A 25,729-nucleotide genomic window follows, 5' to 3' on the forward strand; every position below is an offset into this window, starting at 1 on the left:
TCAGATTCTAATACAAATCTTTTCTTCCGAAAACCACTATCATTCCAGCGTGAGAAGAGAGCAATGCTTTCCTTCCACAGTTCAAGAAATAATTCATTTCATGTTCCCACTTCACTGACTGCTCCTGTCACTAATATTTTCCTCACAAACAGGTAATTTTTGCAAAGGCAAACAGAACATACAACTATGCTACTGTCTACATAATCTAGAATGAAGAACATGATGCTTAATACATTGCCAGCTGACTTCACACTTTCCAGGGTCATACTAGTCATTAATGTGATATCGTTAATCAAGCTGACCCAGGCTACTACACACGCTTTAAAGTATCTTTCATACTCAGAAAAAATCAGGCCCTCTGGGACGGGTTAGGTTTTAAGGTCAGACTCTAATTTGCACTTGAACCTAAACATTTGTCAGTGATCACAGAGACAACATCTCATGATGAAATTACCCTCTCAAGCCATTCCCACACCTCCTTCAGCCACTGATGATGTTATTCTGCAATTAAGACCATCAACCAAGACAGCAACCCAGAGCACCTCAAAACAAATGCTCATTTAATACATCCCCAGCTATACAGAGGCAGGTGTGGATGCCCATTGAGTAAAAGCTTTGCAGTGGAGATGCCCAAGCCTAGGTCAGTCTTATCTAGGTACTGTAAACAAAAGAGAGTACTTTTAGAAATGTCTGTTAACAATTCTGTGCCTGAAATGAGTTATAAACATACCCTCTAAGAGGAGAGGTGGTCTGTTTTCACTTTGAAATGCAACAGTAATCCCCAAGAGTAATCCAAGAACTGTTGGAATTCCATGTTTTGAGGGCCTTTTTTTCTTTCCAAATTACACCTTTTGAGCAGGCTACCTTGTTTTATTTTCTCCCTCACTGCTGCACTCTCTGCCCAACAGAAACAGCAACCCGAAACTTGTCACAGTCAGGAGGCACTTTGGGCAGGAGAAATATACAGTAATTTTGGCAAAGGCTCTAGCTTGAAAATCTAATCCCCTCAGTGAATAGTCTGCTTGAAGCAGAGGCAATATTGCCATTGTATGAACTTCTACAGTTGTACAGTGTTTCTCCCCTAGGTCTTTGGACCAGTACAATTTCATTAGTGTAAAAAATCCCTTATCCAGACAAGTTCAAAGGAAATGACAACATAAGCCATTCATGTTTTATTTCAATGGAATAGAAATGTGTTTTGAATTCCCTTAAAATCTGCAGTTATGTAAACAGAAATGTATGGTTGCAGAAGTGCTCTTAAGGAAGAGTCAAAAGACAAAAAACTCCAAAGACTGAAGCTCTGCAAAAGAACAAAAGTGAAGAGAGACCTCCCTCCTGTTGTCTTTTTTTAAATTGTATAGTCTCTGTGACCAGTCAGAAGAATTGCATGGTCTTGGTTAAGTGCAAGTAACCAATGTGTGATTTAACAGAGTAGGATTCCGTAGTGTACGTAATACATTCAGAAATGTGTATCAAGTGTCATTAATTCTGGATTGTTAAGATAAAATAAATAAATAAATACCGAGGAAGAAATGAAGATAAAATAGTCTAAGGAAACTATTTCCAAATATACCTCTGACTGTATGAGTGTGAACATGTGTTTGAACTATTTTCTGTCACATTTTCCCATTTCTCCTTTTCAGGATTTCAACTTCATAGACTTTCCTATCAAACTCATGTGACAACTAATATAAGTGAATAAAATCCCAGTTACAATGGTAAAAGGCATAGCTCCAATACTGTTACTGCAGTCTCTAGAAAGAAACACTGCAGCCTGGTTGGTGTTCTACCAAAGGCTGCTGATAAAAAAGTAACAGCACTCACCAAACACAGTCTGAATCCAATAAGGTATTAACAAGATGACTCTATAGTCAAGAGGAATAACTGGGAAACGGGTTTAGCTGATGGTGACAGATCCTCCTATTCTTTTTCCACACACTGTTTCAGATGCATTTCAGACTTGTTGTTTTTTTTGGTTTTTTTTCTTAGAGCCAAATGATTCAGAACCCACCTTAATGCAGAAGTTAAAAAATAAGGAAAAGGCATAGTGCTATGGTGACTCAGAATGATTTCTCAAAAAGATTAAAGAACTACATTTGCTTAATAAAAAGGTATGCCAGCTCTTTAACAAATTAAGTGACAAACTTCTGTTCTGAATATGAACTTCAGGACTGACTGTTAAAAGAAGGAGAAACACATGATTAGCTAACACTTGCAACCAAGACATGCATTTTTGTCTGAAAAGAGAATATTGCACTGAAAGAAGAACCCTGAATGCTTTTAACTCTTCCTTCAATGACCTAAAAAAGTAACTAACCATTTCCTATAAGCAGTAGCAAACCTGGCTTGGTCCACATCCCTACAAGTTGATAACACTTTATCAATGAATTGGTATTCCATTTCTGGACCAAGAGAGTCCTGCATAGGAGCACGCTTCAGGCGTTTTGTTTCTTGGGTATAACCTTGTTTGCTGCTGGATTCATTCAAACCATCAACATCCATAGCTTGTGCCATGTGACTTGTTGCAGGATTGTTGTGGAAATTATTCAGAGTTTCATCACTGCTGTCCACAGATGATACTACCGCAGTAGGAATAGGAAGTTGATTGCTTAGCTGGTGCTGAAGGTAGAACACACGTCTTCTTCAGAGGAAAAGGAAGGAAGGAAGGAAGGAAAAAAGAAAAAACAAAAAAAGTCATGTACCAAAAATAATCTGCTGTTGTCGTTGTACTGCTTCAGTTCATTTGCTATCCCACCAAATTCCTTCAGACCGACAAAATCTGCTATCACAGCTCACACTCTACAAAAAAAGGTTCAGTTTCACTTCTGTAAATCTGCTGTTACCTAGTTAGGCACATACACCCAGCTGGCAAAGCAGAGGTTCCCTGCAGCTATGTCATCTTCTGCCTATCCTTTCTGCTCATCTTTCTCTCTTTAAACATTTTAAGTGTGAGGAGGCTGATCAACAGTATCTTGTGTCTCTTCCACAAGCTATAGGGACAAATGGAGCTTACATAAACAAGCTACCCAAGCCCAAGCAAATTTTCCATTCAACAGCTCTGATTATGCTCCTGAATGTTTTCCAAAGGCTTAAGACATAATAGCTTAGAAATCTTTTATTGATTAGTACCTTTTACATTCAGAATACCAACTTGCCTGGCAAAGAACAATCCACAAATGAGAAAGACACTCTTTAGACCAAGTCCTCTTACCTATGACACCATAAGGTTTCATGCCCTGGGTAAATATCAATCAATTCAGTGCAGAGCTCCAACTCTTCCTCTAAACAGTGGGGGAGATCCGTGTTCTGTTCCTCCACACAGGTAGCTCCTGCACCTGCGCTCTGCTCATCCTTCTGAATGCTAAGGTTTTCCTGATTTACCATTTGATTTTGTACCAGTACATTATTTTCTGTCACAGTTCTGCCAATCAAGGACTTGAGTAAGAATTGGCGGTAATGAAATCCACTATGGTCTGAGACATGCATGGATACCCAATATTTAGTGGATGAAAGTTCATCGAAGAGAACCTGAAAGAAAAAGCAGTGTCAATTATCAGCCAGTATAAAGGAGGAATTTACCAGCACTGTTTCTGTACTTAAGTATCCTCTCCTCTGGGGATTTCAGCCACTGTGCTAATAGTTTAAGAATACATGCAGAAAAATGAAATAATCATTGAGCCTTTCCCACTGTATGCTGACAAAAATCTTGGCATGTCTGCACAAAAAAAATTTACACTTCTTCCACACTCAGAAAAGGTAGGTGTCTCAGAAATTTTCCCATAGGCTGAGGGAGGCTGGGGGAAGGAAACCAAACCACTTATGATGAGAAAAAAGCAGTGGATTAAGGATTTCAAAATGGCTTAGAGTAGGCAATGGTAGAGGGTACGTAAAGCTACATGGATAACAAAGTATTTTTATATTTGCGTTGCGCATTATGAGTGTCATGCTGGATGAGTTGCTGTAAAAAGAAACAAAAAGAGGATTTAAAGTAATTTGCACTTTCATTTTCATGGAAAGAATGTCAACCTCTAGCATTATGTTCCAAGTCCCAGAACCCATGGAATACAAAACTAATTGCCTATACCTAAGTTGCTTGGCTTAGTAATTGGGGAACTTAAAGAAAGGCTTTCACACTAACTGTGGTAAATGTTTACATCGGTGACTGCAGTGGTATTTGTAGCATTTCTGGTACCTTCAAATTTTCTTTTAATTCTGAATGTTTTTAAAGTTTCATGATTTATTTCTAGGAAGACAGGCGATTCTGGCTACTGGCAAAGCTTCCTTATTTTACTTTCTCCATTAGAACTAGTGGTTGTATTATTTAAAGGCTTTGATCTTTCTCCTCATACTGCTCCTCCTCTCTACTTTAAACTCTCCAAAGAGATCCAAACTAACATTTTCTTTAACTTCTAAAGACTATCAGTATAACCTTACTGGTATATTCTTGCTCTTAATCTCTTTTTCCAACAAACCAACATTACTTAACAGGACTAGCCAATGCAAAGCAACTTTCACAGGTGTAAGTATTCCTTTTTTTCTCCTGCAGCACAAGGTGCATAGCCTCACACAAAGAAAACCACAAGGCTAGTTTTTTTTGTGGTGCATCCATGCTAAGATATTTGAACACATATAAACTACATAAATCCTGTCTTCTAACTGTGATATAAAACATGCTTCGTTAGGTCTTGACAAGAGATACCAGCATCACTTTCCTTTTATGTATTAGCAAACTGAAGAGCGCTATTAAATAACAGCTGCATATGGGATTCTTAAGGCAGATAAAACACACCATCTCTAGTTCTGTACTATAAACCACAAGAACAGCTTCTCTCTTTCCAGAAGCATAGAGCTTACCATTTCAAATTTCTGAGCATTAAAATTTAAAAACCTGTTGGAAACAATATAAGGCTCAGGAGAAGCATCAGAAAAATCAGACTAGTCTTTATTCAGCTGGAACTGGTACTACACACATTATGTCCAGCTTACATCTTGGAATAATCTTATTAATTTACCTGATGTTTCTAAGTTACAAAAGAACATTGTAATTATGCATTTTAACTACCTGCACAAATCAAACAGAATGATTCCCAGAATCACTCCTTACCTGAACTAGAAAACCTCTTTCACAGCAGCAAGACAGAGGATTGTCTGTAAACCTCTCGATATCTACAGAAAAATCAAAGTTTCTCTTCTAGGAACCTCAGAGTAACAGTGGAAGACGCTTCAAACAACTGGAAGTAAACCAAAAAGCCAGCTAACATCTGATTTCCAACAGAAGCTCTTTACTACCAAGCCAGTTTTCTCCATTTCCACACCAAAGAGCACAAGCCCTTTGCCACCCTTCTGTGAAGCAAAGGAAATTATATGAAAATGCCTTCCTCCCTACTTCTAATGACCTCTTCTGCCTTCAGTGGTGAACTGAGTATCAAGGAACTGGCATCCTGCTCCAGAACAGGACATATGCACTTGGTGGCTTTTGCCTCATCCTCTGGATCTGCACTCCCTCTTATGCCCTCCTTGACCCTGTGCTTGCTTTTTAAAGTGCTTGCTCATCATGAACTGCAGCCCAAAACTTCATCCTTGGTATGGGGCACTAGGGAAGTGAAAAGGAACTGTATCTGGAAAAAAAACCCACAATATTTTTAAGGATAACCAAATAAATATGGCAACGTCCACTCATATAAAAGACATGTACCTCTGGAGGTCAAATCATCTAACAAAATGCCAAGGCCTTACTGGGGATATGTACAGGAAAAATTAACTTTGCTTTATGAACATAATTCTTCCTGGACATCACACAAGAGAGTTCTTCCTTTGTTACTATTACCCCATCACTTTTTTTTTTTTTTAATTGTGGGACCTGACTAGTCACTTTTTATCCTGTAATCATGAAGTTAAGTATTTCTATCTAAAGAAAATAATTTGTCAATCCTTGATGAACTACATCTTATTTTTGTACCTGCATTTCTCGGAAGCATCATGATGTCCATGGATTTTAACAGGCTATACTGATACTATTCTCTTACTCTGGTTCTCCAACTAAATATGCTCCTATCTATTAGTAGGCGTATGGAACCCATGTTTTCCCCCATTGGCTAACTATACTGTCACGTGATAAGGCTGAAGTCAAACTTTCTCACCCTCCTCCCAAGGCAAGAACTCCAATACCAGAAAAATTAAATTGGTTTGGAACAATCCTCTCTTGACAAATCCTTGGGAGATACCTTAATGAACACTATTCAAACACTACGCAAACTTGCTGATGTGGTTCAAATTTTGCAGGAAAAGCAAACTGGGATTTCTACATTCAAACAAGATAATGTGCTTTACTGTCTAGTGTAAGAAAGAAGAAACATCTATGTTCTGTGAGAAAATCTTCCTGCAGTGCCTGAACTTTCTCCTCTAATATTTTATATCTTTTTCCTAGACTGTAGACTGAGATTCAGTCTGAAGAAGCATTAAGTTTACCAATAACCTGCCTCCTCACGACCCCCAAAGTAGACTAACAGTTACACAAATGGTAAACCTGTTTTGAGAAGTCATATTTCAATGATAACACAACATATACTGTTTCTGTGCCTCTGTTTCCCTGCACAGAGTAATAAAAAATACCCAAACTACAACTAAAGACTGTATTATAGTGGAAATGTGGCCCTAAGTTATACAGGGTACTCTAATCTGAGGCAATGTTACAAGAACTAAATGGCTGTAGAATCACAGTGATTTTTTTATCTGCTAATCATCTCAGCACAGTTCCAGTCTCACATCTTAGTGAAATTCACCATTCTTTTCAGATAGTCAGACACACCAATGGCTGAAGGTACAAAATCAGACATCAAGCAAGAAAAGAACCCGTGTGTTTTTGTATATATGTGATGTCCACGTTTTTACTCTCCTCCTTTGTATTTGTTTTTTTCTAACATCACATCTTTTGAATAATCACTTTCTAATTCTGCCTTTTAAAGCTACCTAGACACAAACTTTATCTCAAGATTCTCAACATCTTTTATGTTTCATATTTCTTCCTAATTTTCCTGCATCTTAGACATCTGCTGGGCCATCTGAAGAGATGCATTCATTCAACATGGAGGTTTGAGGAACAGCAACACCACTGAAATTTTGCCAGAGGTAACAAAAGTCATTTGGACAAAACTAAAGAAATCTACCACAACGTAATTCTTTCTGTTTACTTAAACTAGTAAGGAATAGCAACTGCCAATATCACTCAGGGCATTATCCTGATTTTCAAACTGATGTTAACTAAAATTTAATTAACAGTGCTTCTCCTCCCTCTCACCTTTTCAAGAAAGCAATTAAAGACTTATGTGAAAGTCCCTGTTTTCTGTTAATATAGACCTCCAACCCTAACTTCTAACCTCCCATCTACCCCAATCCTGTAGCTCGTCTAAATTTTCCCATTAACTACCATTTCAAACAAGCTTGCTAGGCAGAGGAGTCCAAATTCTGGGCTGGCTCTGGAGTCTGGAACATACTTGCTACATACATACTTGCTACTGGAACATACAGCTATTTTTAAAGTTTCTCAGGTGACAATTAACAGGAAATATCAGCAAAACAGTATCCACTGCTAGCAGTAGCTGGCCCATAAGGCATAAAAATAACTGTTAGACCAACTAAGTAACCTCCATTAAATCTCTCCCTCACTCCCCTATTTACAGGGTGGCAAAATGCAGCAGCTCCCATCAAATGTGTCAATGAAATGCTACTGCATCAACCTAATATTCACAAAGGATTGCATAATAGCTTAGAAACCACAATATTAGTAAGTGCCTATATAATCTGAGACCATGTCACATTAACTAATTCAATTTGATGCAAGTCTCGATGATACCACCCTGTGATCTGAAATATTCACCACTGCATAAGATGTCCCTGATGGAGTTGAAATAGCTTTATCAGCCCTCGGTTTACACGCTGTCAAAAGATACAGTTGGAGCTGAAAAAGCTGGTTAAAAGTACTATTATATGTCCTCCAAAGTTCCTGCTGTTTTCACTTAATTCTTCAATATTCTGAAACCACAGATAGGCTGAATAAGGGTATCAAAACAAGAGTTCACCTGACACTATTTGTCATGTATTATCTTTTTCTCTATTAGGAATTTCAAGATTAGTGGTAGAACAATTATATTCAGTTGTCCATTCCTTATTTCAGCTCAAAGTCTCATCTACCCTCCTGCCACAAGTTCAATAACAGTAAGTACCAAAAGGCAAACAGAAATTTGTACATGGGCAAGAAATATCTGTTCCTTATGCAGAGAAGAACCTGCATACACTAGCAAGAAAAACACAGTGATTGCAATATTTTGCCTGTTCGTTTAAAACATTCTTAGCTACCTGTAATAACTTAATACAATAGTTTCCACTCATGTCATAAGAGGTGCCAGGCAAACCATGTTGTTTTTTTTTTCCAGACAAGCAAATTTCAGACTTTATTCACTATTGTATTATACCTTGACAGAGAGCTTTCCCAAATGCTGTAAAACCCAGATTCGATGGGACCAGGCATTGTAGTTGCTTGGGTATCTTCCAGCAGCTTCAGAGCAGACATTCATTTCCTCCTGCACTAGTCGGTGAATTCTCTCCAGAGGTGCTGCTCCCAAGTTTCCTTTAGTTACAAGACTGGGCAAGGAGTTTTCCTGAATTAGTTGTTGCAGCACCCATCGTCTGTTTAAACAATGTACAGTGTTAGTGGTGAAAGAACAGCTTTAAGAAAAAGGAAAATTGGGGTTTTTTTTTATAATAATCAACCAAACCTTTCTGATATTTCAACTATCTGAACTACACTGTAACTAGATGATGAATAAGTAAACATAACCATGTGAATTCTTCCCATAGTGAAAGCTATGACTTTATGATCACACCCCAGAAAAATTTAACTTTATCTCTATTTGCTTGCTCGCTCACTGTAAACAGTCACAGATACTTAGAGCATACTAGAAGGGAACAAAAGGAAACAGCAAATCTATAAAAAATATGCCAGAACCGTTTGCATGCAATTTCTAATGAGCTCCTCTTTCAGAAACTTGTATAAGGTCCGACACGAAAAAAACAAGAATGTGCTTGTAACTCTTTTATTTAAAAACCAAGTAAATCAGCTATGATCACCTTCAAAATAGTTCCCTTCTGAGTTGGCACACAGCTGCATACAATGCTGCCAATGTTCAAAGCAATTCCATAGATCATTTTCTGAAAGGCTGTTGAAGATTCTCCATCGTTTTTGCTTTCACGTCTTCTACTGACAAAAAATGGGCTCCTTTCAGCACTGATCTGATCTTTGGGAGCTCTTCACCGCAAACTTCACTTAGTAATTGAAAAGTTTCCATCACAGATTTCTTCAGTTCCAGAAGAAATGAAGTTAACTTGATGTTAACTCGCTGATCATTTTCGCATACTGACATTTTCTGACCAAGGGTAAAAAAAGGTCTATATCTGAACACAAGTCCATTTCTATTCCGTAATGCAATTGAGTTGAGCCTTGTATCACTGTGACAGGTTAGAACATGTTCAATAACCACAACTTTGTTTCTCCCTCTGCTCTTGGTTCCCAAGCTATAGGGTTAGTCTCTTTTTTTTGTGTAGGACCTCATACAGCACTAAAATAAGAGTATCCAAAATGAGACAGAAAAAAGTGACTAAATGTACTTTGCCAGTATTTTTTACATTTGTCAGTACTGCACACAGCAAGTCAAACTAGTTTCTGTACAACACCAGCAGAAAGAAAGTGCAAAAGACTTATAATTTCAAGGGCTATAGGTGTAACCAAAACAAATATTTTTACTGCTGAATTATACATATTTGATTTGAAGTGACTGAGATAAGCACATATTCCTACATGGGTTTTTAAGTTTTACTGTGAACTGACTGTTCACAGTAATATTTTACTGGTATTTTGACAGATGTCCTTAATGCTGCAGAAAACATGCATCTGCAGACGGTACACAAGAGGGTCCTACAAAAAGGGATCACAGATGTGCAGACTTCTTTGCAATTCTCTTGACATATGCTGCTGCAATGGGCTCATGTAGAATGCTCTGGAAACCTGGACAACCTCTGGCTTGTGTAACAGTCATTTTTCTGTTTTGTAGTGGCACACAGAGATTCCAAAACTAATTAATTGCTACTTTCAGAAAGGGACCATTTCTGGTTAAAATAAATCAATACATGAGATAAAAATAATATATTAATTTTCTTAAAAATGATAACTCTGTTTTGCAATTCATATATAAAATTGCATATATCTATATATAAAAATTAAAAATAGGTATGCTAACTACTGTTAAAAAGAATCAATAATCTGTCTGCTTTCTCTCTCATTTGAACATTTATAATGTTCTTGTTCACTGGTATTCTTATTTACACTGTGTGTTTTTCTCTTAAGCTACATTTAAAAAAGATTTAAATTATGGGAAGAATATACCAAAGATAATTTATGATAATGGTATTTTCAAACTGACTGCATTTCACAGAAAAAATCACAAACACTAGACTGAAGCCAGTGTTCATATACTTGCTTCTTATATAACATTTGTTTTAATTAAAGATGTACAGCCAAACAAATCAGGTTCTTTGGCTGTTGCGTAAATTTATGAAATGTAGTAATTTGAAGACTTAATTTTTAATTTTTAAAAATATCTTTGATCCAAGCACCTTCATCTAGTATTTTTCATTTCAACCAGTAGGTTTGCAAGAAATGGGAAAAAAGGTCTAGGAATGAAGGCTAAACAAGTAGAGAGGAATTACTTTAACAAAAGATAAATATTACTTAATTAACATCGACTTTTCAGTAAAACCATAAAAAGAAATTATTTTCACTATAAAATTATTCTCATTTCTTAAAATAAGGATTTTTTTATAAAATAAGGAATTCAGATTAAGTTACACAGATGGGAATATGTCAAAACATACAGAATTCATTGTTTCTGCAGCTACAACCAAAGAAAAGTTACAAAATAAAGTCTGGGATACTTTCTAGACTTTTTATATGGGAGAAAAGACAGACAAGCACAACCTCAGAAGATTTAAAAGGTATTATTGGTACCTTCTGAATAGCATGGTAATATTTCAGAGGTTTTTAAGAGAATGTTTTTTCAAAAAAAATTGGAGAAAAGAAATACAATTTCTTCTGTTGTGGAATGCACGTTCTTATTACAGTTCCTGGAATTACCACAGATGAATGAAGGATTATTCAGTAAAAACTGTGCAATCAATAGATATACTGACTGTATGCGCACAAGATCTATCCAAAAACCCCTCAAAAAGAACAGCAAAAGGCCATATGGAAAAATGTGTGACAGGTATTTTCAATATCTTTAGCGGGTATATCTACCATGCGTAAAAAACCAAATATTGGGTATGTTTTACTGAATTCTATAATTGCCCCCTTCTATTTTTTTGCACTTCTGTTTGAAATTTGGTATCACGGGAAAACAGAAAATATAAGATTAATCACTATACTGATGCAGAAAGAAAAACTTTGCACATCCAGTTTTCTGATACGTATCAATCACAATCAACACATCTAAACCAAGCCAAACATTTGTACTATTACCCTCAAATATACTTTTCTGTTTTAGGCAAAGATAGAAAACCCTCAAAAAGTTATAGACAGTTTTACAATTATTTCTAAGATGTAAATAAATCTTAAGAACCTATCTTTCTGACTAATTTCACAAAAAAGTATTGATCACCAAAATGATATGGATGGCACCAGATTCAGCACTAGTTAAACACAAAAATTCATAACTTTCCAATGTTAGCTCTCATGCAGGAAAGGCTAAATCATGACTAACTGCAAAATGTTTTCCCTCATTATTTCTATATACTTGCTCTTCAAACAAAGCAATGAAACAGCATGAGTCACCAGTGTGGGAATTAGTTGATAAGTTTTGCTGCAGCTGGTGTGCATGCTTAATTATCTTGTCATATAAATCTGTCATGTATTGAGAAATAATATGTAGACGATATCCAGACATGATGCTTAGCTGTCTAACAAGACACAGTTGGCAACAATAACCTGATGGGAGTCTCTGGACATGGCTGAATATGCCAAAAATATAATGAGCAACCTTGAAGAGATTTATATTCTTTGTTTAAAACTAGTATATATACTCGCTATTTTTTGTAGGACCTTATGCCTTTTTTAGAAGGGCATCCAATTCAGCGCTGAATTGTATAATAAAAATATTATTATCTTTGCTTCAAAGACTTTGTCCTTTTTAATATTTTACCAGTGAATGAGTGTTTCTCACAATTTGGGGGCTCGTCCGGGATAAGTGATCCTGTCTCTGCAGGACAGGACAGCGGGAAAGGAGAGGCGCGCCCTGCTGCTTTTAGCAGTCTCCAATCTACTGCCCTGCCCTGAGAGGAGCAGTGAACCTTGTCCGGGTGGAGGAGTCTCGAAGCAAAGAAGGGAAAAAGGTAATTTAATGAATTAACGGATCTGAATTGCGCGCGGCAGCCGAGTAATCCTGTGTACAGGACCCAGGTAAGAAAAGTGACTGTTAAGTACTATCTGGGCAGCTGGGAGAGCGGGACTGAAAGTGTGTGTGAGTGAGACGCAGCGATTGTGGAGTCCTTCTAACCGCGGTTCCATATCTCCGCAAGGAGGCTGGCCAGTGAAGGGACAAAGCGAAAGGGTTCCAGGCAAATGGTGTCCCACAGGGAAAACGGTGTAATGGGAAACATACTCAGTAAGGGAGAGTCAAAAAGGAGAGAGGAATCTGAGGATCCCTTTTCAAGCATTCCACCCAACAGTCCTTTAGGGGTGATGCTCAGGGAATGGGGGCAAGGTAGCACCCAGGGAAAAGAGAAGGACCATGGCAGATTATAAAGGTATTCTTGAACTGAATTAAATTTGGGGCTAGCCAGGAGATGTCCTGTGCGGTGCTGGTATACCAGGTACTGGAACCCAGAGTATGCCTTTGGAAACTCTGAATTTGCAGTGCCGAAGGGACTCTTCAAGAATAATTCAAAGAGCCTTACTGATTGAAAACATATGATTTCTTGGGTTTTGGTTGCAGGGGTTAAAGTTCCCACTGTCTTGTTTTTGGTAGGGGGTGGTTCTGTGTCCTTACTAATAACTGTTACAAGAATTGTGTGCCATTTTGGTTTTGAACTCGGAAGGTATAATAAGAAATCGAATATTGATAACTGATTTTAACTTTGGTATACTTCATAACTCTGTATGTGTGTGCCTGAGATATAGCACTGCTATGAAGTGATTGTGGTTTTGAACTAAAGTTGATGGGAGGAGATGAATGAAGTGACTGTAAGGTTTGCCTTAGAATTTTTATGACTTTGTTGTTAACCTAACACCCGTTGCACAGACAGCATGTCAAGAACAGAAACTGGTAAATTATGTCAAGATGAGGGAAATGATCCTTAAAAATTTTAATAGAGTGACAGCTATTGATTTATCCAAAATTTGTTGTGCGATTATTTCTGCAGGCAGTTTTATTGTTGTGTGTGTATAACTCGGGAAGAATATGCACAGACTTTGTGTGTGTGTGTATATTATGTGTAATAGAAAGTGTGATCAGTGGTGGAAAAGATACATGAAGAGAAGAGAGAAAAGGTTTAAGTAGCAGTGGTCACTGGTTGTGTGTAAAAGGTTTAAGCAACAAAGGCACAGGCCTCTGATTGGTAAACTTTTAAAACTCTGATCACTTTCTTAGAACACTGAGATTTAAAGAAGACTGTTCATTGTTCAACAGTTTACATGTGTTTGAGGGGGTGGACTTTTTGGTCGACCCTAACCTGGAGAAAATCTTTGAATATTTTTGGGAAAGTTGCTTTAAAGTATATGTGTGATCTTACAAGAAAAGGGTTTGGGTTTTTTTTTTTTTTTTTCCTTCTTTCTCCCCTCTTCTAAGGCAAAGTGATTTAGTAACACACTGCACGCCAGTGTCTCTTATCAGATCAGCAACTGCTCGGCTTAGGCACAGACAATAGTGAATGGGATTTTAACAGATACTAATGAAAGGAGTGTGCCAGAGACAATATACTTTGAGATTAAAAGACAATGTTGTAGGTTTGAGTGGGTAAAGGAACCCATTAGGCCTGACCCACTTTACTGGCTGAAGTTTGGGTCCACAGATGATTGGATTTGTCTGGCTTTGAATCTATACTTAAATAACAAAGAACCTGTAAGTCAAGAAAGGAGTGCTTATAGTACACGTGTGAAGGGGTCCCATGCTATATATGTTACAAGGGACCTCGGAGAGGACAAAGAGAATAAATAGGAATCCCTAGACCATTTACAACCCCCATACAATCCTAGGGAAGTATCCAATAATCAAAATGGAATGGGGGAAACTAAAGAAGCGAGCAGTGAAGAAAATAGCATGGGGCGGGGGGGGGAGGATAGGCCTGTAGAACTTTCCACCCCCTAGGCAGGGGAAGTATGGAGGTCTCGGGCTACTGAATTGGATCAGATTAAAAGGGATGTTCAGAATTTCCCTTTGCCTTCCTTGAAGGAGGCATCTAAAGGAGAAAAGTTTCCCTTAAGGGAAGTACCAATTTAGAAGCCCCAGGAGGAGTGCGATTTGTGAATGTGCCCCTGCCCAGCACTGAGGTCTGGGAATTTAAAAAGGAAATGAAGAAGTTATTAGAAAACCAATTGGGACTGTCAGAACAGCTTGATCAGTTCCTAGGCCCCAATCTCTATACTTGGGATGAAAAGCGGTTTATCCTCAGGGCCCTGTTTACATCAGAGGAGAGACAAATGATACGGACAGCTGGAATCAGGATCTGGGAGCGGAGGATCCCCTAGGTGCTCAAGGGGGGGTTTACGGAGAGCAAAAGTTTCTTGTAACTAGACCTGTATGGAACCAAAATAATATGGAGGGGAGAAATAATACGTCTGATTATAGGAGGATGGTTATCTGAGGAATAAGGGAAGCTGTCCCCAAGGGACAGAATTTTGAAAAAGCTTTTGAAAGCAAACAGCAAAAAGAGGAGCCACCTACAGAGCGGTTGGAGAGGCTAAGGAAAGATATGCAGCAATACTCAGGAACAGACTCTGGGAGTGATGCAGGGCAGGAATTGTTAAAAGTGAATTTTGTGATAAAGTCTTGGCCAGATATAAAGAAGAAGTTGGAAAAACTGGAGGGTTGGCATGATTGAGATTTGAATGAATTATTACTGGAGGCTCAGAAAGTGTATGTCAGGAGGGATGATGAAAAGCAGAAGGCAAAAGCTAAGTTGATGGTAGCGACTGTTGAGGAGGTAATAAAGAGGCAGCCTGAAGTAGAGAAAAAGAAGGAAAGGTTATCTGATCAAGGTCGAGTGCCCCATTATAAATCAAGGTATGGGGGGGCCAGAACCACACCAGGGCGAAGAGAAGCCTCCCCTGGCTGGACAGTAGGCCCCAGACAGTGTTATTACTGCGGGAGGGAAGGACATTTCAAGAGGGAGTGCCCAGCGCAACAAAGAGAAAACAGAGCATTCCAAATGATGGCGCGGGATGATCATTTTCAAGACTAGGGGTGTCAGGGGCTCTATTTTCTAGGGTCTAACCATCATATTGAGCCCTTGATAAATTTAAAATTAGGACCCCAGAAAGAAGAATACGTATTTTTAGTAGACTCAGGAGCGGAAAGGACAAGTGTTATAAAGATCCCACAAGGATGTGAAACAGGAAGACTTACAACTAATATAGTTGGAATAAAAGGGGAAGGATTCCCAGTTTCCGTTGTAGAACAAGTAACGGTCCAAGGAAATGACAAGAGAAGTTATGGCTGATTTAGTAGTGGTACCAGAAGCAGGAGTGCATTTGCTAGGGAGAGACTTGCAAACTTCATTAGAGGTCCAGATAGTCCCACAGGACAATAGAATGGTAGTTTGATTGTTCAAATTAACAATTCAAGATGAGGAAGAGATAGAACCAATAGTTGGGGTTGTGGAGGGAAACAGGGGAAGGTTAAATATACCCCCTTTGAAGGTGAAATTAAGGAAGGAAAGTCAGCCTGTGTGTGTAAAGCAATACCCCATATCAGCAGAAGGGAGAAAGGGACTCCAGCCTGTAATTGAAAGGCTATTGAAGGATGGCCTCTTGGAGCCATGTATGTCCTGTTATAATACCCCTATCTTACCAGTCAGAAAGATGGAAATTGGAGATTAGTAAAGGATTTAAGGGAATTAAACAAGGTAGTGCAAGCTCATCACCCAGTTGTGCCCAATCCTTACACACTGTTAAGTAAAATTCCCTATGACCATAAATGGTTCAGTGTCGTAGATCTTAAAGATCCTTTTTGGACTTGCCCTTTGGCATTAGAAAGCCAAGATCTGTTTGCTTTTGAATGGGAGGATCCCACGACAAGGAGAAAGCAACAGTTTCGCTGGACTACTCTGCCCCAAGGATTCACAGAATCCCCCAACCTTTTCAGACAGGTCTTGGAACAAGGCCTTGAGGAAATTACCCTTTCTCCCAGAATCAAACTGCTCCAGTATGTAGATGATCTGTTAGTATCAGGGGAAAGGGAAACAGAATTTTGATCTGCCACCATTCAGCTATTAAACTTCCTAGGGAAAAAGGGTCTTCGAGTAACAAGAACTAAGTTACAGTTTGTGGAAAAGGAAGTAAGATATTCGGGGCATCTAATTACTGAAGGCAAGAAGAGAATAAATCCGGAACGAATATCTGGCATTATAGCACTTACCCTTCCAAAGAGCAAAAAAGAAATAAGAAAGTTTTCAGGTTTGCTGGGGTATTGCAGACTATGGATTGAAAATTTTAGTCAACATGTTAAGTTTTTATATGAGAAATTACAGGAGGAGACTGAAAGGTACGAGTGGACACAGGAGGAGCAACAGCAATTTAAAGAGTTAAAACAAAAATTAATGCAGGCACCAGTACTGTCCCTCCCCTCTTTGGAAAAGCCATTTCATTTATATGTAAATGTCGAGAATGGGACTGCTTATGGTGTGTTAGCCCAGATATGGCGGGGGGCAAAAGCGACTGGTGGCCTACCTGTCCAAATTACTAGATCCAGTTTCACAAGGCTAGCCAACTTGTGTACAGGCAGTAGCAGCCACAGCCTTACTGGTAGAAGAAAGTAGAAAGCTGACCTTTGGAGGAGCACTAATTGTGTCTACCCCTCATGGAGTCAGAACGATTTTGAGTCAAAAGTCTGGTAGGGGGCTGACAGACTCCACAATTTTGAAATATGAGGCCATCCTAATGGAGAAAGATGATTTGGTCCTGACTACAGACAAAAGCCTCAACCCCTCTCAGTATCTATACGGAGAAACTGCAGAAGAAATGCCTGAACATAACTGTTTAGACATTATAGAGTATCAGACTAAAGTGCGAGATGATTTGAGAGAGAAACCTTTACCTGAAGGGGAGAGAGTCTTTATAGATGAGTCATCACGATGGGTAAACGGAAAACGTCACAGTGGGTATGCAATAATAGATGGCATACAGAATAATGTAATAGAAAAAGGAAGACTCCCTGACGTTTGGTCAGCCCAAACGCGTGAGCTATACACCCTCAAACGAGCTCTGGAATTATTAGAAGGGAAAAATGGTACAATATATACAGATTCCAGATATGCCTTTGGAGTCGTCCATACCTTCGGAAAAATATGGAAGGAACAGGGATTGGTTACCTCCAGGGGAAAGTAACTAGTACACGAACAGTTAATATTGGAGGTACTGGATGCCCTAAGTAAGCCAGAAGAGATTGCAATAGTACATGTAACTGGACATCAGAAGGGGAATACTTCAGAAGATAGAGGTAATAGGCTAGCTGATGAGCAGGCAAAAGAAGCAGCACTCAAAGGAGGGCCTATTAGGATGTGAATTTTAATACCTGGTAAAGAAATGTCAGTCAAACTGCCAATATTTGCAGAAGAAGAGGAGAAGTTTCTCTAAAATACGGGATGTGTAAAAACCCAGGAAGGTAAGTGGATCCTGCCAGATGGAAGACAAATGTTAAATAAAGCAGTTACCGGAGAAATATTATCCAGGCTACATTCAGAAACTCATTGGGGAAGCTCAAGCTCTGCGTAATCAGTTTTTAAGACGAATCAAAATTGCCCCAAGGAAAGACTTGGGTGTGTCTCCACACAAAATGCCCCTGTATGGAGTAGTAGAAAGAACAGACTCTGATAAGGGAACATATTTTACTTCTAAGGCCTTGCAATTGATATGTGCAGCCTTGGAAATATGAGCATTAGCTCTTGGAAACAGAACTCCTGAAGGTACAAAGGCAGAAACAAGAGGGTGAACCAATCCCTAAGATCAATGATATGTACCCTAGAGACTATTTGCATGGAATAACTCAATCTCTTGCAGATTTAAGAAAGCATGGTTTGCTACCCCAAACGGCTCCCCTGGATTTCAGCCTGCATCAAATACAGCCTGGAGACTGGGTCCTAGTTACTCTAGCCCCGACGTGGAAAGGACCCTTCCTGGTATTTCTGACAATGGAAGCAGCCATAAGGACTAAAGAGAAGGGGTGGACTCATGCCACTAGAGTGAAGGGACCAGTGGCCCCGCCTTCCAGAAAGTGGACAGTGAATCCTTTGTACAAGCAAAATTGGTTGGCGAAACTTGTAAGGACATTTACCTGTGTTACATATAATAATGGACTAGGTAAACTGAATTAACCACCTGGTGGTACTGTGGAGTGTGTTGGAAGTGGCAGCCCTGTGAAAATCTAAAAGGTGATTTCAGGTGTCACTAAGCCAAGGGCAAGACTGGGTTAGCCTCTATATTTGCTGCCAAGAAGAATCTAAAACTCCGCTGTTGGCTGCAATCCAATAGGCGTTGAGTGACAGAGATATATGCTATACCAGACCTTGGCTTGCAATGGCTGCCTGGATTCTCTACTTTATGTTGTGCTCACCTCCGGTTGTACCCCAGGATCTCTAAATGAATGTTCTAAATGTCACCAATGCCTGCATATTAGAGGGGCTTCCAATCTTAATTACCACACTCACATAAATAGGTATTGCTATGACTCGTGAAGTTTAACCACTTGTAACTCGGGGAAAATACAATTGTATGTAGGAAGAAACTTGGGAAAAGGAGGAATAAGGCTGGGAATAGGGTGACCTAAGGGATAAGAATGGATGTGTTTCACCAAGGAAGGACATTGGGACATACAAAATTGCACATGTCCCAGTGCAGAAATGGAAGTCTTTGTTAGATTCTGGATGGTGGGATAATCTCTTGGGGGTAGCTTGGTGGAAAAAAGTAGGTTTCTTTTTGTTGTGTTCATTCACTGGGTTATTCTTTTTGCCATGCCTTATACTGTGTTTTATAAGACTGATTTCCAGTGTAGTTGAAGGAATGCAGCTAACCAGCACGCCAATAAATCCATGGACGACAACCCCAGGCCAGAGTGAGACGGCCCAGAAAATTATGGTGTTGAAGAAATGAGACCAAAAGAAAGAAGAACAAGATGAGAAATTACAAGCAATATTATGTAAATTAGAGCAAAGCTATGGGCTTCAGCAAAAAATGTAATAAGTAAGAGGGGGTGAATTGTGAGAATTAGTTGATAAGTTTTGCTGCAGCTGGTGTGCATGTTTAATTACCTTGTCATATAAATCTGTCATGTATCGAGAAATAATATGTAGACGATATCCAGACACGATGCTTAGCTGTCTAACAAGACACAGTTGGCAACAATAACCTGATGGGAGTCTCTGGACATGGCTGAATATGCCAGATATATAATGAGCAACCTTGAAGGGATTTATATTCTTTGTTTAAAACTAGTATATATACTCGCTGTTTTTTGTAGGACCTTAAGCCTTTTTTAGAAGGGCATCCAATTCAGCGCTGAATTGTATAATAAAAATATTACTATCTTTGCTTCGAAGACTTTGTCCTTTTTAATATTTTACCAGTGAATGAGTGTTTCTCACACTAGTATGGAGATGATCAAAAGCAGTCGAACAACAAAAAAATTAAAAAGCAGTGTTGCAGAAATTCATTAGTGTTGTTGCTATATCAATGCTACTAAGAAAGAAATTAACAGAAATAAAATAGATGCCAGTTAGAAACAATTAGGAATATGCGGGTATTCCATTCTAGTCTAACTTCGAGAATTTTAAGCTCATACACTCACACAGAAGAGTTTACAAACACTTCCATCTTCCAAAACCTCATGTTATCAGTACAACTAAAGCTTTATGGTTTTGATAGAATATGAATCCCATAATGGTATATCAACTTTACAGTAGTCCTAACACTGGACATGTGAAATGTAAACACTCCATACTGCTTTCTAATATGTTACATTCAAATCCCATAAAGCCTGTCTACAGAAGAGTTATCTTGTGGAAAATACATTATGAAAAAAGAAAGTCACACACACAAAGATTTATTTTTTTTAAAACAAAGTTGCACAGTGGATCTGTACTTCACTTAGCTGTGCCACAGGCATTTTACATACACTTGGTCATGACTGAGATAGCTAGCTTTGTGCATTTGAGTAATTCTGGAGTTATTTTTTCCAGAAATGTGCTCTTACATTAATATTTAGTGCTGGTGACTTAATAGCATTGCTTAATTTAGAAATAACAAAAATAAATTCACCAAAAAGACCAGTATTGGAATGGAAAAGAACCCAACTTTAGTTACAAAGACTAGCTACAGACTCTTGCCTTTCTGAAATGCCTGCAGACAAGCAATATAGTAATAAGCTGGTAGAAGGAAAAAGGGAGAAACCCACAGTGCTCAAATACTTGCTATCGATGGAAACATCATCTCGGGCTGAGAATTTTATGTGCTGCAAGACACGATAAACCTTTAGGAAAATTTATCGCACCTCCAAAGTTTATGAAAAAAAATGCAGCAAAAAAGGTGCGTAGGATTTCAGTTCTAAGTGTAAAATGTAGGCAGGTATCTTGAAAAGTCAAAGCACAGCATTTCAAAATGACTAGTTCAAAGAACCTGCTATATTTCTAGACGTCCCAACTAAGGCTCTCCTTAACCCAATCACAGGGAAAAAACCGCTAGGAAGAACATTTACGTTTGGGAAAAGAAACAGAAGGCAAGGGAAACAAACCTATGAATCCATGTTTCTGGACTCTTTGGAAACTTGGTTAATGCCAGTTTTCCAAGATGCAAATCTTTAAGTGGATTTAAAGTGCCAGACAGTATTAATTCTTTCCTAAAAAAGACAAAATAAATTTGTATGAATAAAAGAAGTAAGCTGGAAACAGAACACAACCCCCCAAAACAAACAGCATGGTATTTCCTTGGTATTACAATAGAACTTGAAACCACAAGTTTAAAAAGCCTCTGGTGGATTAACCCATTCCACTATGCTATATATATGCACATCCTACTCAACCAGGCCCAATAAAGTAAATCCAGATCAAGAAACTTTATCTTAATCCAAACACATAAAACCCACTGGTTCCCAAACCTAACCAGAAATCATTCAGTCAGTTGTATTGGGTGTGGCTCTCTATCACATTTCCTGTATTGACCAGAAAGCAACAGAGATTAGGCTACATGTAATACCTGTTGAGAACAATGCTGCTTTTAATCTGCACATTCAAAAAGTATCTTAATAAAACAAACAGATTTCATATGTGACTAAGCAGTCCTTCTTGAAATTAAGCCCTTAGTCCCTACCTCCAAAACAGTAACTCCTCCACACAGCCCTCTCCTTTAGTTTTTAGATATGACTTAAGAGAAAATATCAAGAATCCCTAAATTTAGAAAGAAGTAGGAAATAGTCTCTCCACGTAGAATGTTTTTCAAACTTAACAGGAAGGCTGAAACCACTAAATTTACTTGCATGAAAAATGCTCTTTTTTTAAATAAAAATAAAAGATTTTGCTGTAACAAAACATAACGTCCACCCAACATAATACTTCCTAGAGTACCTCTTAGACAGTCACAGGAAGGTGAAACTCTATTTATCTTTCTTGCCTTCTTTGCACAGAATTCCCTGCTTCATACCTACTCTTCTTTCTATATTTGTAACAATTAGTGCCTGTTCTGAGCATGCTTGTAGACAGAACATTAGTCTCCATATTCTGTTCTCTGATCTAGAAAAGATACAGTAAATCACAAAGCTACTGCTTACAGACAGGAAACATGCCTTTCTCAGAACATCCAGAGTCAAAATTAGAAATCTAGAGCGCAAGAAGTGGAAGCAATTTTGTCAAGGATTTGGTATGGGGTTTTGTTTGGTTGGGTTTTGGTTTTGTCTTTTTTTGGGTTTTTTAATATACGTATAACTTATGGCTTATGACAATGATGTGTGTGGCACCAGGTTCAGCAAGAGCAGCATTAGTAGGTGAAAAGCAGACAATAAATTTTCTGAAAAAGAGGGAAAGAGGGCAGGGAGGAAATACACTTTGGAAAAAACTGTTATCCAATAAGAAGGTAAAATTTGGCAGCCTGACACAGAACACAATGTGGTTTTAAAGTCATAGCCTAAGTCTTAGAAAAAAAAAATTACATCTTCCTTTTGTGTGAGGATTTACTGCAATTTTCTGTCTGTTTTGGAAGTTTTCAGCAGGAAACAAACTCCGTTTGATATGTTTGGTCTGTGTTGTTTTAAGTCAACTGTAGGCTTCTTCATTACTCCTTCAGTCAGAAGCTAATGGTAGGAAAACTAACAGCAGGCAACATATTATTTCAAATTAAAGAAAAGTGGTGAGATGTATGCAACTAGGCATTAGGCTACACCCTCCTTTTGCTACTGAACCAACAGCTGAACAAATTCCTAAGGAAGTTTTGCTCCCGAGATCTAATGAAGTCAGTAGAGAACTGTCTGCAGAGACCAGAAACATAGCTACTAAGACATTTCTTTTCATCTGAACCAAGTTCCAGCACACTTCAGATTGGATGCTTTTAGCAGGTGCTCTAAAGGAAATCCAGGTTTTAAGAGTCAGGAACAAGAGAGTGACTAGATTGTGCAGTACCAGTTTGTCGATTTTTGCAAAGCAGACAAGAGACAGATTCAGGGAATGTCAACACTGAAGCAGGTGGGATTGCCCCATTACTGCAAAGCAAAAGACGACATTTCAGTAAAAATCACTTACCACAAAGAGAATGAAAAAGTAGCCTAGGTCAGTCTAGCACTCAAAATAAATATACATGTGTAACAAAGATCTAGATTACTGGCCATCTACTTCCCAAAACCTAAACTCTTTCTGTATTAAATCATTAACTGCAAATTAGTAGATCATACATTTTTACTCCTAAAAGCAAATTTACTCTTTCACAAACTCGAGGAATATTACAGACAATATTCACTGTCATTGATACGGTAGAAAAGCAGTTTTTACCGTCATTGAGTTTTAAATGAGACACCCTCCCATTCATAGAATCATAGAATCATAGAATAACCAGGTTGGAAGAGACCCACCGAATCATCGAGTCCAACCATTCCTATCAAATACTACACCATGCCCCTCAGCACCTTGTCCACCTGTGCCTTAAACACCTCCAGGGAAGGTGACTCAACCACTTCCCTGGGCAGCCTGTTCCAGTGCCCAATGACCCTTTCCGTGAAGAATTTTTTCCTAATGTCCAGCCTAAACCTCCCCTGGCGGAGCTTGAGGCCATTCCCTCTTGTCCTGTCCCCTGGCACTTGGGAGAAAAGGCCAGCACCCTCCTCTCTACAACCTCCTTTCAGGTAGTTGTAGACAGCAATGAGGTCTCCCCTCAGCCTCCTCTTCTCCAGGCTAAACAACCCCAGTTCTCTCAGTCGCTCCTCGTAAGACCTGCTCTCCAGCCCCTTCACCAGCTTTGTTGCTCTTCTCTGGACTCATTCCAGAGCCTCAACATCCTTCTTGTGGTGAGGGGCCCAGAACTGAACACAGTATTCGAGGAGCGGTCTCACCAGTGCCGAGTACAGAGGGAGAATAACCTCCCTGGACCTGCTGGTCACGCCGTTTCTGATCCAAGCCAAGATGCCATTGGCCTTCTTGGCCACCTGGGCACACTGCTGGCTCATGTTCAGTCGGCTGTAAACCAACACCCCCAGGTCCCTCTCCTCCAGGCAGCTTCACAAGTAAGGGACTTCAATCATAAGTCTGACTAGAGTATTATATTACGCCAAATAAACCTCTTTCAAACTCTCCTAGCAAACATCCAACTTGGGATATATAATCGTTAGCTCACTTTTTTCCCATGTGTACCACAGATAATTTTTCAGTCTTCAGAACTGTAGCTCCCATAAAAGATATTATGACATTATCTTAATTTGCCTTATGTTTTTGCTGACATCTTTGCAGTTATTGATACTTCATAGAAAAAAAATTGACTTTTCAGAACTTGTTGCTACCTAATGTATTTTGACTTTTGATCAACTGTATGTGGAAGTGAGTATGTTGGCAAGAACAAAACCACCTGTGACAATTTCTTTACCATCATGTACATAAAGATTCTGGTCATTTTAACTTGGAAAATAATTTTTCAAATTCTAAAAACACAGGATAACTGAAATCATGATTAACAACTGAGGGTGTCTTGTTCACCATTCAGTATAACATGGATTTCCCTGAGAGTTACAAGAAGTGATGCATCTCCTAGTGTTCAACATGCCTTCATTACAACATACAACTAGCTTTTGCTCAGTTTTAATGGTTTAAGTCATAGTCCCTGCCCTTCTGTAGCTTCCCAGTCACTTCTAAAATAAATAAAAGCATATAAATAAAACAAACATGAAGGCATATTAGAACTGTTTAAAATATTGTTTAGAAATCATTTAGCAAGTAACACCTTTGAAGTTTTATGCTCTTATGTGCTTCACGAACTAGATACAGCCTTCTGTGATTGTCTGCCAAGCTGAAAGGCTCATTAGCATTCCACATCACCTTCTTGCTCTGCCAAGTCCTGTCTCCCTGCAGAGATTTCTTTTTCCTACTCTTGAACAACCCTCTCCCAGTGCCTTCAAATTCTGTGCTATTGAGTCAACAACTGTGTCTAAAGCAGGAAACAGGACTATCCCAGCCCAAAATGGGAATCATTAAATACCACAGGAAATGCTATGTGCAGGAGTGCTACTCAGTAAATAACTACTACACTTCTTATTTTTTAGGCTACTTAGAGTTTATTATCTTTTTTTCCCCTTAAGATAAAGCTGTGAATTTCTGTGTGGAGAACATACCATGAATCTGATGCAACAAATATTCTCTGAACAAGATGAAAACAATCATTCCATAGCAGATTCTACAAGCAGAGTGCAAGTTCCACACAATTAGTTCCCAGCTTATACCAGTTCAGTACAAGGATTTACCTCCACCACCTGTGCAGACTCAGCTTTGTGATTGTATGTGCCGTGTCTGGCTAGCTTGACCTGTAATTTAATGAAGTGGGAATTCCACAGAATAGGAGAGACACTGAACTGTTCTCCCAATTAAGTATCCACCCTTCGAAAGAGCAAACTCTCAGCAGCTGCCTAAAATAACACAGAATGAGATTCAGCAACGCACTCCCTTGGCTAAAGCTGGCTTGGTGGTAAACTCCACAGCTACTGACTGGCTGGTATAACAATAGTTTCTCTTTGAATGTCACTGGCCAGGAATTTTGGGAGCAAGGCCACTTTCTGCAGTAATTCATGTACTTTGGTAAACCATAAACATCATAAAAGACAGAATAATCCTCATTCATATTCTGTAACATTTTTAACTCCATTGACAACTTTGAACTAAGCCATAACAGCAAATTCTTTTAAGTAGTCATGCTGAAAAAGAGCCAGACTGACACAGATGGATGGAATTGCAT

The 25,729-nt window shown here is 38.8% G+C and overlaps 1 protein-coding gene across 2 annotated transcripts in view; it reads right to left on the bottom strand.

Annotated features, from left to right (window-relative positions):
• Positions 1 to 2,091: 2,091 nt before the first annotated feature.
• Positions 2,092 to 25,729, bottom strand: part of PTAR1 (protein prenyltransferase alpha subunit repeat containing 1) — a 37,572-nt gene continuing 13,934 nt past the window's right edge. Inside the window, exons 4-7 of one of the 2 annotated variants that reach the window (XM_069879821.1) lie at positions 21,045 to 21,149; positions 8,472 to 8,685; positions 3,212 to 3,528; positions 2,092 to 2,638 (exon numbers count right to left, since the gene is read on the bottom strand). In XM_069879821.1, the coding sequence (XP_069735922.1) occupies positions 2,293 to 2,638; positions 3,212 to 3,528; positions 8,472 to 8,685; positions 21,045 to 21,149 (982 nt within the window). In that variant the 3' untranslated portion in view covers positions 2,092 to 2,292. Of the gene's footprint in view, positions 2,642 to 3,211; positions 3,529 to 8,471; positions 8,686 to 21,044; positions 21,150 to 25,729 lie in introns of both variants that reach the window. The other variant, XM_069879820.1, reaches the window with a different exon arrangement.

The sequence above is a fragment of the Phaenicophaeus curvirostris genome, chromosome Z (assembly GCF_032191515.1).
Source record: "Phaenicophaeus curvirostris isolate KB17595 chromosome Z, BPBGC_Pcur_1.0, whole genome shotgun sequence".
NCBI classification, from domain to species: domain Eukaryota; kingdom Metazoa; phylum Chordata; class Aves; order Cuculiformes; family Cuculidae; genus Phaenicophaeus; species Phaenicophaeus curvirostris.